Source organism: Rana temporaria, chromosome 6 (genome assembly GCF_905171775.1).
Source record: "Rana temporaria chromosome 6, aRanTem1.1, whole genome shotgun sequence".
In the NCBI taxonomy this organism is placed as follows: Eukaryota; Metazoa; Chordata; class Amphibia; order Anura; family Ranidae; genus Rana; species Rana temporaria.
In genome coordinates, this window is record NC_053494.1 from 196,030,512 (window position 1) to 196,045,074 (window position 14,563).

Genomic DNA, 14,563 nt, shown 5'->3' on the forward strand with positions numbered 1-14,563 from the left:
AAGAAAATGCACTTTTATGACTTTTTTCAATTCCTCTGTTATATTATTAGTTGCTGTATCCAGCCAGACTTTGGCCTTGAGTAAACTAAGTAATAATAAATGGGAATTTTAATAACATAAGTTTCATTTTATGCACAGATTGCTAAAGCTTATAAATACATGCCTAGAGCTGTGGATAGTATCAGTATATCTTAAAATAGTGTTTACTTATGTCGGGAAATTATAAATGTAAGAATAAAGGGAAAGCACTGTTGGAATTACACTACGATTCTGTAATTTCGATTTTCTAATGATATATCTGCATCATTGAACAAGCAGTAAACAAAATGTCTGGAGACTGGAGAATAAAGCTATGTATAGATGCCCGATGTTTCTCCAGGAATGAAGAAGAGAAAACTGCTTATCCTTTGTAGTGCCAAGGCGCTGTATCAAAATCTCCCAATGGAGCAAAGTGGCATGATGTTTTGTAATTCTTTTCCTATTCTTGTAGAGTAGAAAATAAAATTAGGTCAGGTGCCATCGAGGTTTTCATGCAGGTTGGGCACTTTTGACAGTTTTATGGCTCATTTACATTTGTGCATGCTCGTTAAAATGTGTTATGCATTATTCCCATTGAGAATAATAGACTGGCAATGCACCAAAAATGTGAAGCATCAGACATGCCTCAATTTCTTTTAATGCAAAGCACTCCAATGCACTATGGTGCAATTATTATAATCACTCTCATCACTGATCCAAATAAAAGTCTTTATTTACTGCAAGCCACCATCCCTGTGTGATTTGCACACTTTGGAAGGATATTGAGACCCTTTGAGTGCAGCGCTATGAATCCTGTCTACCTGTTCATATATTACAGTGGATACCTAAAAACATATAAAGCTATAATATACTCTTGATTTACAACATTATTATTATTATTATTATCCTATTTCCCCGAAAAATAGGACCTAGCATTTGTTTCTGGGATGGCTGCATTTATAAGCCCTACCCCAAAAATAAGTCCTAGTAAAGTCCTTGTAAAATCATGTAATCCATTATGTAAAAAAGATGTGCAGTGTTTCTCCTTGTGTAACTTTATTTTGGAAAATACCTTCAACTTTATTTTAGAAACATTGTCTAATTTTATTTGTAAAAGGTGGAGGGAAGTTTTTTAAGATTGATATATTTATACCTTAATGTGGCTCTGCAATAGAGCAAATCGGTGATAATAAAAAAGTTTATTTATATTGTATTGATTGGGAGTGGTTGGCGCATGCCATCTGGTTTCGATAGATATAGCTAGACATGTGCATTCGTTTTCGTCTGAATGCATTTTCATCCGGATTTTTAGGATTTTCACGTTAGTTTTAACAAACAATAACGAACGCGCAGAATCCGAAAGATCCGACATAAAAAATGCTTTATTTTCGTCTCGTTGCGACAACAGTTCGATATAGATAGGAGATTCGACATGACGGTGGCAATAGCGATCTGTGTCCATCGAATCTGCGGTTGAATGTGCCGAACCTAACTCTATTAGTCCAAGATTATTCGACATAGAGAGAAAAGATTTGACATAGAGAAAAAAGATTCGACATTATAGAGACATGAAGATTCGATGAAGCAGCTAAAAACATACGATCGCCGTGAGCGGACATTTATGGTCAAATGCTCCCCCCCCCCCCCAGGCTATAGAAAAATTCTAAAGTTGGTTGACTAGTAATAATAATTAATAAATATAATTATTACTAGTCATACAACATTAGAATTCTTCTATAGCTTGTGGGTGGAGCATTCGACCGGAAATGTACGATTGCGGCGTCATAAAGTTTAGCTGCTTCTTCGAATCTTCTTAAAACATTCAACAGGTACCTTCAGTTGACAGATTTGACCTTAGTTAATTGGGATTTTTGTACGAATGCATTTTTTAATGAAACTAAATAAATAAAAACAAATTTCGGGAGTAACTAAATTAATACATTTTTCGGACGAAAACGAAATTCCGAAACAACATTTTTCAGTGTGCACATGTCTAGATATAGCTACTGTTTGGCTTGCGGTGTACCACAGCTATAAATTCTTTAAGCATAGGACATTGTAACCAGTCATTGTCATATGCCCTATATAAAGTAACTTCCAAACTAGCGTTGCTGTCACCCATTGCCATGCATTTTTTTTTTAAGAATACTTCTTGCTCTTGTGCCAGCCTTTGCTTCTGCAACTTCGTCCTGACCCTTATCAAGCAATCTTTTTTTTTTTGTCATCTAATCCTAAAAACCTCTTAAAATCTTTCAGTTCACTGCTCAGCCCTGCATTTCAGGCATTCTCTACTGACCTCACTGTCTAATAACTTGACTGCTGTTTCCGAGCCTAAACTGACACAAGGAGACAGACAGTTGGATGACAATTAATTTGCCATCCCAGCTTGCATTCAGCAACTGATTACTGATGTACCCTCTCAGCTTCTGAACCAGGCTCAGAGGATGAAGCCTTGTCTCATCACCTCTTCTTATTCTTCTGGCCTTTCCCTAAGATCGTGTTCTGTCACAATCTGTTCATTTGATCGTGTTCTGTTGCTTGTTTCCCAATTAGCTAAAACATTCAACCTCTTCCTATTCTCTTGTATCTTCTTATTTGATTTCAACTATATCTCAATAAGGCCCATTATTAAGACATCTTTCTAGTCCAGCTCAACACTACCTTCTTTCCTCTCAAAAATGTGACATAATATGAACACAATAAGGCCCCTTGCACACTGGGGCGTTTTTCATGCGGTACAGCGCTAAAAATAGCGCTGCTATACCACATGAAAAATCATGCCCTGTAGTGTTCAATGTGAAAGCCCGAAGGCTTTCACATTGAAGCGGTGCGCTAGCAGGAGCGCACCAAAAGTCCTGCTAGCCGCATCTTTACCGCGGTATAGGGGCGGTGTGTTCACCGCTCCTATACCGCGCCTTCCCATTGAAATCAATGGGAAAGCACGGTAATACCGCGGTATTAACCCTTTTTCGGCCGCTAGCGGGGGTTAAAACCTCGCCTCTAGCGCCCGAATATCGCGGTAAATACGACGGTATAGCCGCGCTACAAATAGCGCGGCTATACCGTCACCGCGGCTGCACGCCTCAGTGTGAAACCAGCCTAAGTTACAGAGGACAACATTTCCTCTTATTCCTCAATATTGGAGCCTTCTTACATCTGGACCAACAGAAACCTCCACCTCCTCTGTTGGGGCTACTCAATAGTTATGGCCAGCAATACCAAGGACTAATTATTGTTCTTCACCAACATTCCATTTTATTATGTTAGCCTTTAGCCTTTCCTTCAGGCTAGGCTACTTTTACATTTGTTGAAGCTGTATTATTTTTGTTCCATTGAGATGCCTTTAGTGCCATGTTATACGAGTGCCTTTTTTTCTGCATTACCCTTCTATTTATGCAATAAAACATTTGTACAAGAAAACCCCTGCCAGGTTTTAGATTTTAGTAAATAAATAGTGCAGCGCTAAATGAATCAAACAAATTACTTATAGTGAGTGACATAAGATCAATGTTGTAAAGTGCACTTTACACCATTGATCTTATGTCACTATAAGTATTTTGTTTGATTCATTTAGCGCTGCACTATTTATTTACTATCTTGATTTACTTTGAGTGCTGGCTGCTTTATATTTGTCTTTGTGTGGGTTAGCGCAGTTTTTTTTTTTTTCCCTTTTTTCCCAGTTTTTAGATTTTGCTGTCTATGACGCAATGGGGAGAATTCCCTTAACTTCCTGTCTTGGAGATGAAAAAATAAATGAGAGGAAATCTCTGAAAACTGAGGCTTCAAAAATTATTTTTGATTGACTTCTCCTCTTAGGTAGTTCTCACTAGAACATGTTTCCCCATTGCAAATGTTCCCCACTCAGTAGTTGTGTCATTGACAACTGTAAAATGTTATGATTCTGGTTCTGGCTATCTCTGTTGATTGTTTCCTATATACACATATTATATAAGGAATACACATTTTTATAGGTAAAGTTTATCCAGGGAATATCCCATGCTGTAAAAAATAGGATAATGTTTATTGTTTTTTTTTTTGTTTGTTTTTTGTGCCTTCCTCTGAATCAACTGTGTGTATAGGATTGTATGCATTTTTTCCCTTCTGTTGGTTGAACTGGATGGACTTGTGTCTTTTTTTCAATCAGACTAACTATACATCTATGTACAATCTTCACCACAGTGACAGCATGGCACAAGGTGGGAGGCAGAGAAGGCCCTCTTCTGAATACTGGGGTGGTTCTGGATGCCACTGCTTTGGTGGATCTGGATCTGGCCTTTCTATGGTGCAGTCAGGCCGACAGCCTGCAATAGCGGTGTGTCTTTGTCACTCAGCATCATTGGTTGTTATGGTGCTGGCGGCTGACCAACCTGCACCATAGAAACACATGTCATAAATACTGCCGTCCAGGCCAAATCTTATAGTGGGGAGGATGTGGCCATGGGGATATGTTTGGAAACTCGTGATTTACAGTAGCTCATCTGTTTGCTGATCATCTCTTTGCTGAGAAACACAAAAGTAATATTATAAAGGGTCCTGTGTTTTGTAATACTGAAGTCCTTTTTTAGCGAATTCTTGAAATTTCAGCTCTTGGCAAAGAATACAAACAATGCTCCATGTATATTTCTTGCCAGTTGCATGCTCTTATATTTCATTCACTATTTCATTCATTCACTGCAGCTTGAAAAACACCGGCATCTCCACTGTGACAATAAAGCTTTAAATCAGATTCCTATAAAACTCAACATGCCGAGTTCCTTGTGTTTCAGATATCAATGAGTGCTTACTCCTGGGGAGCTGTTCCCAACACTGCACCAACTTGAAAGGCTCCTACAAATGCACCTGTGACAGAAACTTCATAGAACAGGGCCACAGCTGCATTATAAAAGGTAAATAAAAAATAAATAAAAAATAATATAAAATATATGACTTTTAGCACTGGCAATTTTAAAGGCTTCTCATCCATAGTTTTCCATAATTTTTTTTAAAAGATATTTATCTTCAAACCAAATGTACTAATTCAGTAAAGTAGTTATCTAGACTATGTAACATAGAGCAACCAGAGTAGTATAAATGTATGTTGTTGCCATGGACCGCAGCATTATGTCGCAAAATGTATTTTTAGATATTTGCAGTTGATGGCAAAACATGGCAAGCCACAATTATTATTTTTTGTATCTTTGCTTATCAGCTGGCCGTGGCAAACTGATCTGGAACTGGGAGCGGGTACCTGTCAAAACCAGGTACCTTGTCTCCCTCCAACCAAAAGGTTCCAAATGTGGCACTGAGTGGACGGAGGAGGAGTCATACAAATGGAGTTTCCCCTTTTGGGTTGAGCTTGTGAAAGGAGATCTCCTCAGTGGGAATATAAACATAGAAGAAAAAAAAAAGATTTGCCCAAACAGACACTTTGAATTTTTATATACACTCTAATCTTACAGATTACTTTCCTCTAACATTTTCCTTAGGATTTATCTACTTTTAGGTCCCTTTCCTATTGCTCTTGTAAAAACTGAAATTACTATATTTTATGATTCCAGACTCAGAGGAACAAATTCTCTACGTGGCCAATGACACTGAGATCCTGGCTTTCAGACATCCATTTGGCTACAGTGTAGAATACCAGCAAATATCCCGCATTGCGCACAATTCTAGGATTACTGGAATGGACACCTACCTTCAGGGCAACATGATCATTTGGAGCACTCAGTTCAACCCCGGAGGAATTTTCTATAACACCTTTCATGGCAGGGCAGGCAAAGAAACCAAGAGTGGATTGATTGTGAGTGTAAGAATCTGCTTAGAATACTGCAGCATGTATTTTTTACCTTGAAGTTTATTTTTGGGCCATTGTCGATGAGTATTGGGCTTGTGTTAATCATACCTGTTTGATATCAGGCACTAATGCTTCTGAGATCATTCAGAATTCATTGACAAATGCATTTTACTTGCATTGACCTACTTCTGATCTGCATTTGATATGCTTAAAGTTTTGTATTGAAATAAAACTTGCATGGGGATGCAAAACCTATTCATGCAGGTGCTAAATTCATTGTTTAAGTCATTGTTTAAAATATTAGCATTTGTAGTTAGCAAAAGGAATTAGTTAATTGGGTAGTTTTCTGTATGCACCAGTGTCGGTTTCTAGCTTCCCATTAGAGGTTCCCTTGGATCTGTGGAGTTGTGTCTAGAGGAGACAATGGACAGTGGTTTCCCGAAAACTAGGCCTAAATAACACCTTCCATAACTGAAACTTGTGGCCTTCCATTATGGATTGCCTGGAAATGGAAATGGATAAGGATCACCACAGTGTGGCCCATAGTAACCCCTTTCTTTCATGACCTCATCTGAGGTTATTTTCCACTCAATCTTAATCACTGATCTTTCCTACTTGCCAATTCTTTGGAAATGCTGGATGCCTGGCATCTGTATTTTTTTTTTAAAACAAATGACCCTGAGCAAGCAAGCAGCAGGTTATCAGAACTCCAGATGTGCACTACCAAACCAAACTCTGAAAATGTAATGAAGCTCCAATGTCTGCACAGCAGTGACCATTTATCGAAGTAGGTCAGCAGTGGCAGCCTAATTATTTATTTTATGACAGTTTTCTTACATGCAAGAGCAGGTGATGGAGAGCACTGCAGACTATGGCAATGCAGCAAGGAATCTTTTATAGGGCATCTGACCTATGCTTCTGGATGCAAGAGACAACTTATTCTAGCACAGTTAGGTTACAAAGCTTATGCTCCTAATTGTTTGCACAGCTATAGCTCTAACTCAGCAGAGACTGTGTTGGACCCAGGGTTGTCTTTAGAATTTATGGGTCCCAGTTCAGTCTATCTGACCTAGTCCAACCCCACCAGACAGGGCCAGGGCCTGACAACCACCAATCTTCCACCCAAGCCCCCATCTGCCTAGCAGAGAAAAATGGGGCAGTGCACTGTGAGAAAGTTAGGTGTGGCAGACAGTGAACTGGGCTTAACCCTTGAGTCTATGTATAAAGCACAGGGGTCAAAAATATGCAATACACAGAGTGCAGCTTTCTGGAGCATGTACCGTACATAGAGCAGGTGTTAGGAGTATGTAACTTACAGAATGCAGGGGTCAGAAGTAAGTCATGTACACAATGCAGGGGTCATCAGTATGTATTGTACAGTGTGCAGGGATAGAAGTGGATAATGTACATAGTTCAGGGGTCAGGATTGTGTAATGAATGGAGTGTAGGGATCTAGAGTGGGTAATGTGCATAATTTAGGGGTCAGGTGTGTGAATTTGTGTAGTGCAAGGGTCAGGGGTGGGTAACGTATAGAGTGCAGAATCACAAATGAGTATTGTACAAGGTGCAGGGGTCAAAAGTGGGTAACATAATGAGTTCAAGTTTCAGGGGAGGGTTACATACAGAGTGTTAGGAGTATGTAAATACAGAGCAAATGGGTCAGGAGGGGGTACTGTATATAATTCAGAGGTAATGATTGGGTAAGGTACAGAGTGTCGGGGTCAGGAGTGGGTAACACATAGAGTGGAGGGGTCAGTAGTGAATACTATAACATTCAGAGGCATGTCAAATAGCAAAGTAGCACACACACACACACACACTCCTCCATTGCGTGGTTTCCGACAATTAAAGTTCCGGCCTGCCCTAGTGGATTGATAAAATAAAACAGTAAGGGTTAAACTTTAATTATATTGTTGTAAACCATTGCACAGAGAATTATTCCTCCTATGGCAAAAAATCATTAAATATCTTTCTTTCTGTGCCCAGCCCCCCTGCTGCACTGATTAGGCCAGGGATGTTTTCTTTTACTATTGGGGACTGTTGGATTAAATCCAAATTTTTGAAAACAGCAACAGGGAATATCTTTCATTCCCTCACTTTGAACAGAATGTGAAGCAAACTCTCCATAATGTAGCACGAAAAAACATGGGTTTTAAGTAACTTTTAACCATTGTTCTACAATATACAAAATTAAATAAGAAAAATGTTTGGCTTTAGATACGCTTAAAACTATATGTTACTATGGTTTGTTTATCTATGATGACTACAGTTACATAAAAGTATCAAATATTTGTGAAATATTTGTATGAATAATAAAGACCCAACGGCTAGCCATATTCTTACCTGCAATGAAAGGGAAACTGTCTCCTGACATTGTCTCTCTTCTAGTGTCCCGAGTTCAAAAGACCCCGAGACGTAGCTGTGGATTGGGTGACAGGGAATATCTACTGGACGGATCACTCCCGAATGCACTGGTTTAGCTATTACACCACCCATTGGACAAGACTGAGATACTCCATAAATGTTGGACAAATCAATGGACTCAACTGCACACGGCTCCTCACCAACATCGCAGGAGAACCCTATGCAATCACTGTGAATCCTAAAAAAGGGTATGTTTCTTCTTTTCTTCATGTTGGTTGAATCCTAATGGGTATGTTCAGGTACGGTGGAAGTTAGGTTAGACCGGAAACAAAGAAGTCAAAATATGACAGGTTCTAACCTTTCCTCTCTGTATCCAAATATAAAAAGATTTGGGTTTTTATTCTAAATAATTCTCTGCATTACTTACAGTACCTGCCACCGATATTGTGTCAATATCGCCTCTGCTAGTGGCGAGATTGACACCCGCGATCCCCATCGCCGGGAGTGAGCGCCGAGCTATGTCGCTCCTCCCGCTCGCCGCCCTCAATGGATTTCTATGGATGTGCGGCATCTCGTGGGGGCAGCGAGCGCGAGAAACACAGCCTCGTATCGCCGGTTTCCAGCGCGCTGGAAACACAAAATCGCCGACACCTACTATAGTCACCGTTGGGTTTATTTTACTAAAACTGGAGAGTGCAAAATATTGTGCAACTCTGCATAGAAACCAATCAGCTTCTATTTCTTTTTGTCAAAGCTTAACCATTTGCTGACCTGCCACCATCATTATACTGTGGCAGGTCGGCACAATCCTGCAAACTGTGATAGCTGTACGTCAGTGACTTTAAACGGTATAGCGTGTGCGCGTGCCGATGCTCGTGACCGGCAGTCACGATGACCATCGGCCATGAGTGATCGAGAGGCAGGAGAGGCAGAGAAGGGACGTGTGTATGTAAACACACACATCCCTGTTCTGTGAGGAGAGGAGTTCCTACAAGCTGGGAACCACGATCTGTCATCTCCTATCGTGAGTCCCCTCCCCCCACAGTTAGAACACACGCTAGGGAACACAGTTAACCCCTTGGTCGCCCCCTTGTGTTAACCCTTCCCTGCCAGTGACATTTACACAGTAATCAGTGCATTTTTATAGCACTAATCTCTGTATAAATTCCAATTGTGCCATAAATGTGGCAAAAGTGTCTGATGTGTCGCCATAATGTCGCAGTATCGATAAAAATCGCAGATTGCCGCCATTACTAGTAAAAAATAATAATAATAAAAATGCCATAAATCTATCCCCTAGTTTGTAGACGCTATAACTTTTGCGCAAATCAATCAATATATGCTTATTGTGATTTTTATTACCAAAAATTTGTAGAAGAATACAGGAAGGAAAAAATGTGCCTTCTTTTTTTAAAAAAAAGGGAATATTTATTATCGCAAAAAGTACAAAATATTGTGTTTTTTTCAAAAGAGTCGCTCTTTTTTTGTGTATAGCGCAAAAAATAAAAACCTCAGAGGTGATCAAATACCACCAAAAGAAATCTCTATTTGTGGGGAAAAAGGGACGCCAATTTTGTTTGGGTGCAACGTCGCATAACCAGACAATTGTCAGTTAAAGCAACGAAGTGCCATATCGCAAAAAAATAGCCTGGCCATTGAGCAGCCAAATCTTCCGGGGCTGAAGTGGTTAATTGAACAAGCTATTTTGAAGCTATTGGTTTTCATGCACAGCTGCATCCGATTTTGACCTCTCCAGTTTTAGTAAATCAACCCCTGTTTCAGGTATATGCCTTTGTTTTACTGTATCAGCTGAGTACTGGAGGCATTGTGGGCCCTTCTATACTAATTAGAGACACAGAACCATAGCAGAGATGTATTTTTCCCATTATATACCTACAATGCTGTGTTCCGTACTTTGTCTCTGGGCGAAGGAGGCCATCTTGGTAGAGGAAGGGCTCTGTTTTCTCATGTCAGTGCTGCCTGACTGGTGATATGATGACTGGTGGGAGAATATTCAAGAAGCAACAGGAGGTTCATGCACTGCATGTCTTCAGCTGTATCAAGTTTTTGCATCTCCTATGCACTGAACATAGGGAGGACTATAACAAATTGCATTATAACAGAAAACAACTCCATTCTCTTCTAGGACTGTAAATCACACTCAAAAACACAATATAAAAGGAAAAACTAATTTTGATTACTATGGGCAATATAATTATTTTCTTTTCAGGTATCGGTTCATACCATATTAAACATACCTTTATGTATATACTACGGCCCAGATTCACAAAGCACTTACGCCGACGTATAACACGTTACGCCGACGTAAGTGCAAATGTGCGCCGGCGTTTGTGTAAGCCAGACCCACAAATCAACATGCGCCTAAAAACAGGCTACACCCGACCGACGTAGCTTGCACACGCCAGCGTAGGGTGGGCGCACATATGGGCTGGGCGCATGGTGCTGCTCCCATTGATTAGCCATTCAAACATGCAAATGAGGGAAATATGCCGATTCACGAACGTGCGTGTGCCCGGCGCATACTACTCGAGATGTGTGTAAGTTGTACATCCGGCGTAAAGTTATTCCCCATAAATGAGGTGCAACCCGGCAACAGACATGCACTGGTCTGCACCAGGGAACACAAGCCGGCGTATTGTGCGTTGGACGTGTGTCTGGCTGGGCGTACATTATGTTCACAGCATATGCAGTGATCCGGCGTAGCTTAGGCAGTTGTGCCAGGCGTGGTTGTGAGCAGGAGCAGGGGGGTGCTGTGCATGCGTCCATGTAACGGCGCATGCGCAGTTCGTGATACGTACCTGTCTGGCGCTCGGGCGATCATTTGCATGGTGCCACACCTCATTTGCATGGGTTCACGCCCACTTCCACCTACGCCGGTGTGCGCCTTCGAAACCCACGCTGGCACAGCGTTGGGAGCACTGGCTTGCTGAATGCAATGCTTGCCTCTCCGTGCTACGTTGGCGTAGCGTACAGTGTTTGCTCTACGGCGGCGTAATGTGCACCTTGTTCTCTGTGAATCTGGACCTACGAGTCTCCATATGAGGGCAGCAATATGTTGCTGTATAACTATCCCACAACAATTAGAGGCAGTTATTGGTCTGATTCTGCTCTATAAATCTCTAGTATTTTGTATTTTACATTTTTCTTTTACTAGTTTAAATCATTGTTTGCCTACATTTTCTCTTTTTTTTCTCTTTGGCCAATGTAAGGATGATGTACTGGACCGTCATTGGAGATCAATCGCATATTGAAGAGGCAGCAATGGATGGGACTTTAAGAAGAATACTGGTGCAAAAAAACTTGGAGAGGCCAACAGGTATCTGATTTATTTGTAAAGTTTAGTAGGAGTGTAATCCATTTAAAGCTGAACTCCAGGCCGCTATAAAAGGAACAAAATAATGCAGCTTTGTATTCGTGAATGAATAATTAATTGTTCTTGCATAGCTAGATCACTTATTGTTATCTTACATATATATTATTATAGCCAAAATTACCACCCTAACTCCTCCCACAGTTTTTACACTACATAGACAAGTAATATACCGAAACGTGTGGATTGTTCCCGATTGGTTTGCTATTACTTTGTGGAACATTTCGCTGAATCGTTCACAAAATATCGTTGTTTTTGCGGCAAAATTTGTCCCATAGGAATGAATGGCGAAACTAGAGTGTGAGATGACAAAGACTGAAAAATCAGGACATGATTTCTAAACTGCCACCACTCCCTCATTTTCAAGCCGACCTACACAAATCTTATATCAAAACGTTTAGCTATCCCTGCTGCCACAACCATGTCCACGGCTAAGCCATAGTTCTGATCGTTTTCACAATATGACCATTTGTTTGCAACTCACGCCATCCATTCACATCCATTCAAATTACAGTCTAGACACCTAAAATTTGAAGGGCAATATCTAAACTACGACTGTGCCTTCAATTTTAATATTTCAGAGACATACTTTGCATCAAAATGTAGGTCTGGGTCGTGTGACAATATAAAGCTCTTCGATGTAGGATTTATAGTTTTTAAAATACGACGTTTGAAGAATGAAAAAAACTCTGGTTTGTGCTTAGAGCCTGCATAAACATTGGTTTCCTGGCAACGCTGAGGGGAATTGTAGCTCCTCCCACACAGCTCTGAGGGGAATTGTAGCTCCTCCCACACAACGCTGAGGGGAATTGACTCATTATTTGGCTCTGCGTAACTTCTGCATACTTTCAGCTATTTAAACCAACTTTTAAAATGTTCAGCTCTTTCAGCTAATGATGGGACTTCTTCGACTTATTCTCTACTATTTATAACCTTTAAAATATTAAGCTTTTTAACACTTTTTTAACATTGAAGTCAATGAGAGCATGATTCAAATCCTTAAAATCTTCTTCCGCTCCCAAAAGTTTCAGCTCCTTCATACTTTCACCTACAGACGCTAAACAAACTTTAAAATGTTCACCAAATTTTCAGCTATCTGGCTATATCTTTTCAGTTTGATATTTTTTACAGTTTCTAAACAATATCATTAAAAAAAAAACATAAAAAAAAATAATAACAATTTTTGAAAAAATAAAAATAAAATCATTTATTTTTGAAAAAAAAAAAAATTTAACCACTTTAGCCCCGGGCCTGTTTTTCAGAGTCGGTGTTTACGAGACAAAACCATTTTTTTTTGCTAGAAAATTACTTAAAACCCCCAAACATTATATATTTTTTTTCTAACACCCTAGAGAATAAAATGGAAGTCATTGCAATACTTTTTGTCACACCGTATTTGCGCAGCGGTCTTACAAGCGCACTTTTTTTGGAAAAAATTCACTTTTTTAAATGAAAAAATAAGACAACAATAAATTTGGCCCAATTTTTTTATATATTGTGAAAGATAATGTTACGCCGAGTAAAATGATACCCAACATGTCACGCTTAAAAATTGCGCCCGCTCGTGGCATGGCGTCAAACTTTTACCCTTAAAAATCTTGATAGGCGACGTTTAAAAAATTCTACAAGTTGCATTTTTTGAGTTACAGAGTAGGCCTAAGGCTAAAATTAATGCTCTCGCTCTAACGATCGCGGCGATACCTCACTTGTGTGGTTTGAATACCGTTTTCATATGTCGGCGCTACTCGCGTATACGTTCGCTTCTACGCGCGAGCTCGTCGGGACGGGGCGCTTTAAAAAATTTTTTTTTTGCTTTTCGCATTTATTTTTATTTATTTTAGAATTTTTAACACTGAAAAAAAAAAAAAAATTATCACTTTTATTCCTATTACAAGGAATGTAAACATCCCTTGTAATAGAAAAAAGCATGACAGGTCCTCTTAAATATAAGATATGGGGTCAAAAAGACCTCAGATCTCATATTTGGGCTTAAATGCAAAAAAAAAAAAAAATTGGAAATGTCATTTTTTCAAATGACAAAAAAAAAAAAATGTTTCTTTAAGACGCTGGGCGGGACTGACGTTTTGACGTCACTTCCGCCCAGCGGAGCTATGGGGACGGGCGAAGGAGATTTTTCCTTCAGTCTCGTCCCCGCTCACCAGCCGGATGGTCGCGATCTCCTCCGCCGCTACCGACGGCTACGGTAAGCGGCGGAGGGCGCGGGAGAGCGGCGGGAGGGGGGGGGCCCCTCTCCCGCCACCGATAACGGCGATCTCGCGGTGAATCCGCCGCGGAGACCGCCATTATCGTTAACACGGCCGCCCACAGAAGAGATAAATATCTCGATTGTGGCAGCAGCTGCTGCCGTTACCGAGATATTCATCTCTAAAGTGAGGACGTATAACGACGGTGGGCAGTCGGCAAGTAGTTAAAAAAAAAACTTTTGAAAAAAAAAAAAAAATTTTTGGAAACAAATATTTTTTATAAAAAAAAATCATTTTTGAAAAAAAAAATGAAAAACAAAATAAAATCATTTTTGAAGAAAAAAAAATATTTTTTAAATAAAAAAACATTAAACCATACCTACTTGTCCAACTATTCATACTATACTTCTTCAACTTTTTCTTATGGATTTACACAGTTTCCACAGTTACTCTAGCCACTCCAACCACACAGTTACTCCGCCCACTCCAGTTGTAGACTACTGGTGGAGGCAAGAACACTTCACAATTTCCCCAGAAATTTTACCTTTTCTAGTTTATTTACATATTCATTTATTTATTATTTGTTTCAATGCAAGTCCCCATACACTCTATTAGATTTGACTTGCTATCAGCCAGTCTGTGTATAGCAGAGCTCAGACAAGGGGGAAGGAGGAGGAAAAGCAGCACATTGAACCAATTGGTAGACATGTGCATTAGTTTTCATCCGAATTTCGGGTATTTTCGTTATCGTTTTAACAAACGAAAACAAACAAACAGAATCCGAAAGAACCAACATAAAAAAATGCTTTTTTT

General features: G+C 39.8%; 1 protein-coding gene across 1 annotated transcript in view; it reads left to right on the plus strand.

Annotated features, from left to right (window-relative positions):
* Window positions 1–14,563, plus strand: part of LRP1B (LDL receptor related protein 1B) — a 1,757,966-nt gene that overhangs the window by 1,652,613 nt on the left and 90,790 nt on the right. The window contains exons 76-79 of the mRNA XM_040358043.1: window positions 4,785–4,904; window positions 5,556–5,797; window positions 8,180–8,403; window positions 11,386–11,492. Coding sequence (XP_040213977.1) covers window positions 4,785–4,904; window positions 5,556–5,797; window positions 8,180–8,403; window positions 11,386–11,492 — 693 coding nt within the window. The remainder of the gene's footprint in view (window positions 1–4,784; window positions 4,905–5,555; window positions 5,798–8,179; window positions 8,404–11,385; window positions 11,493–14,563) is intronic.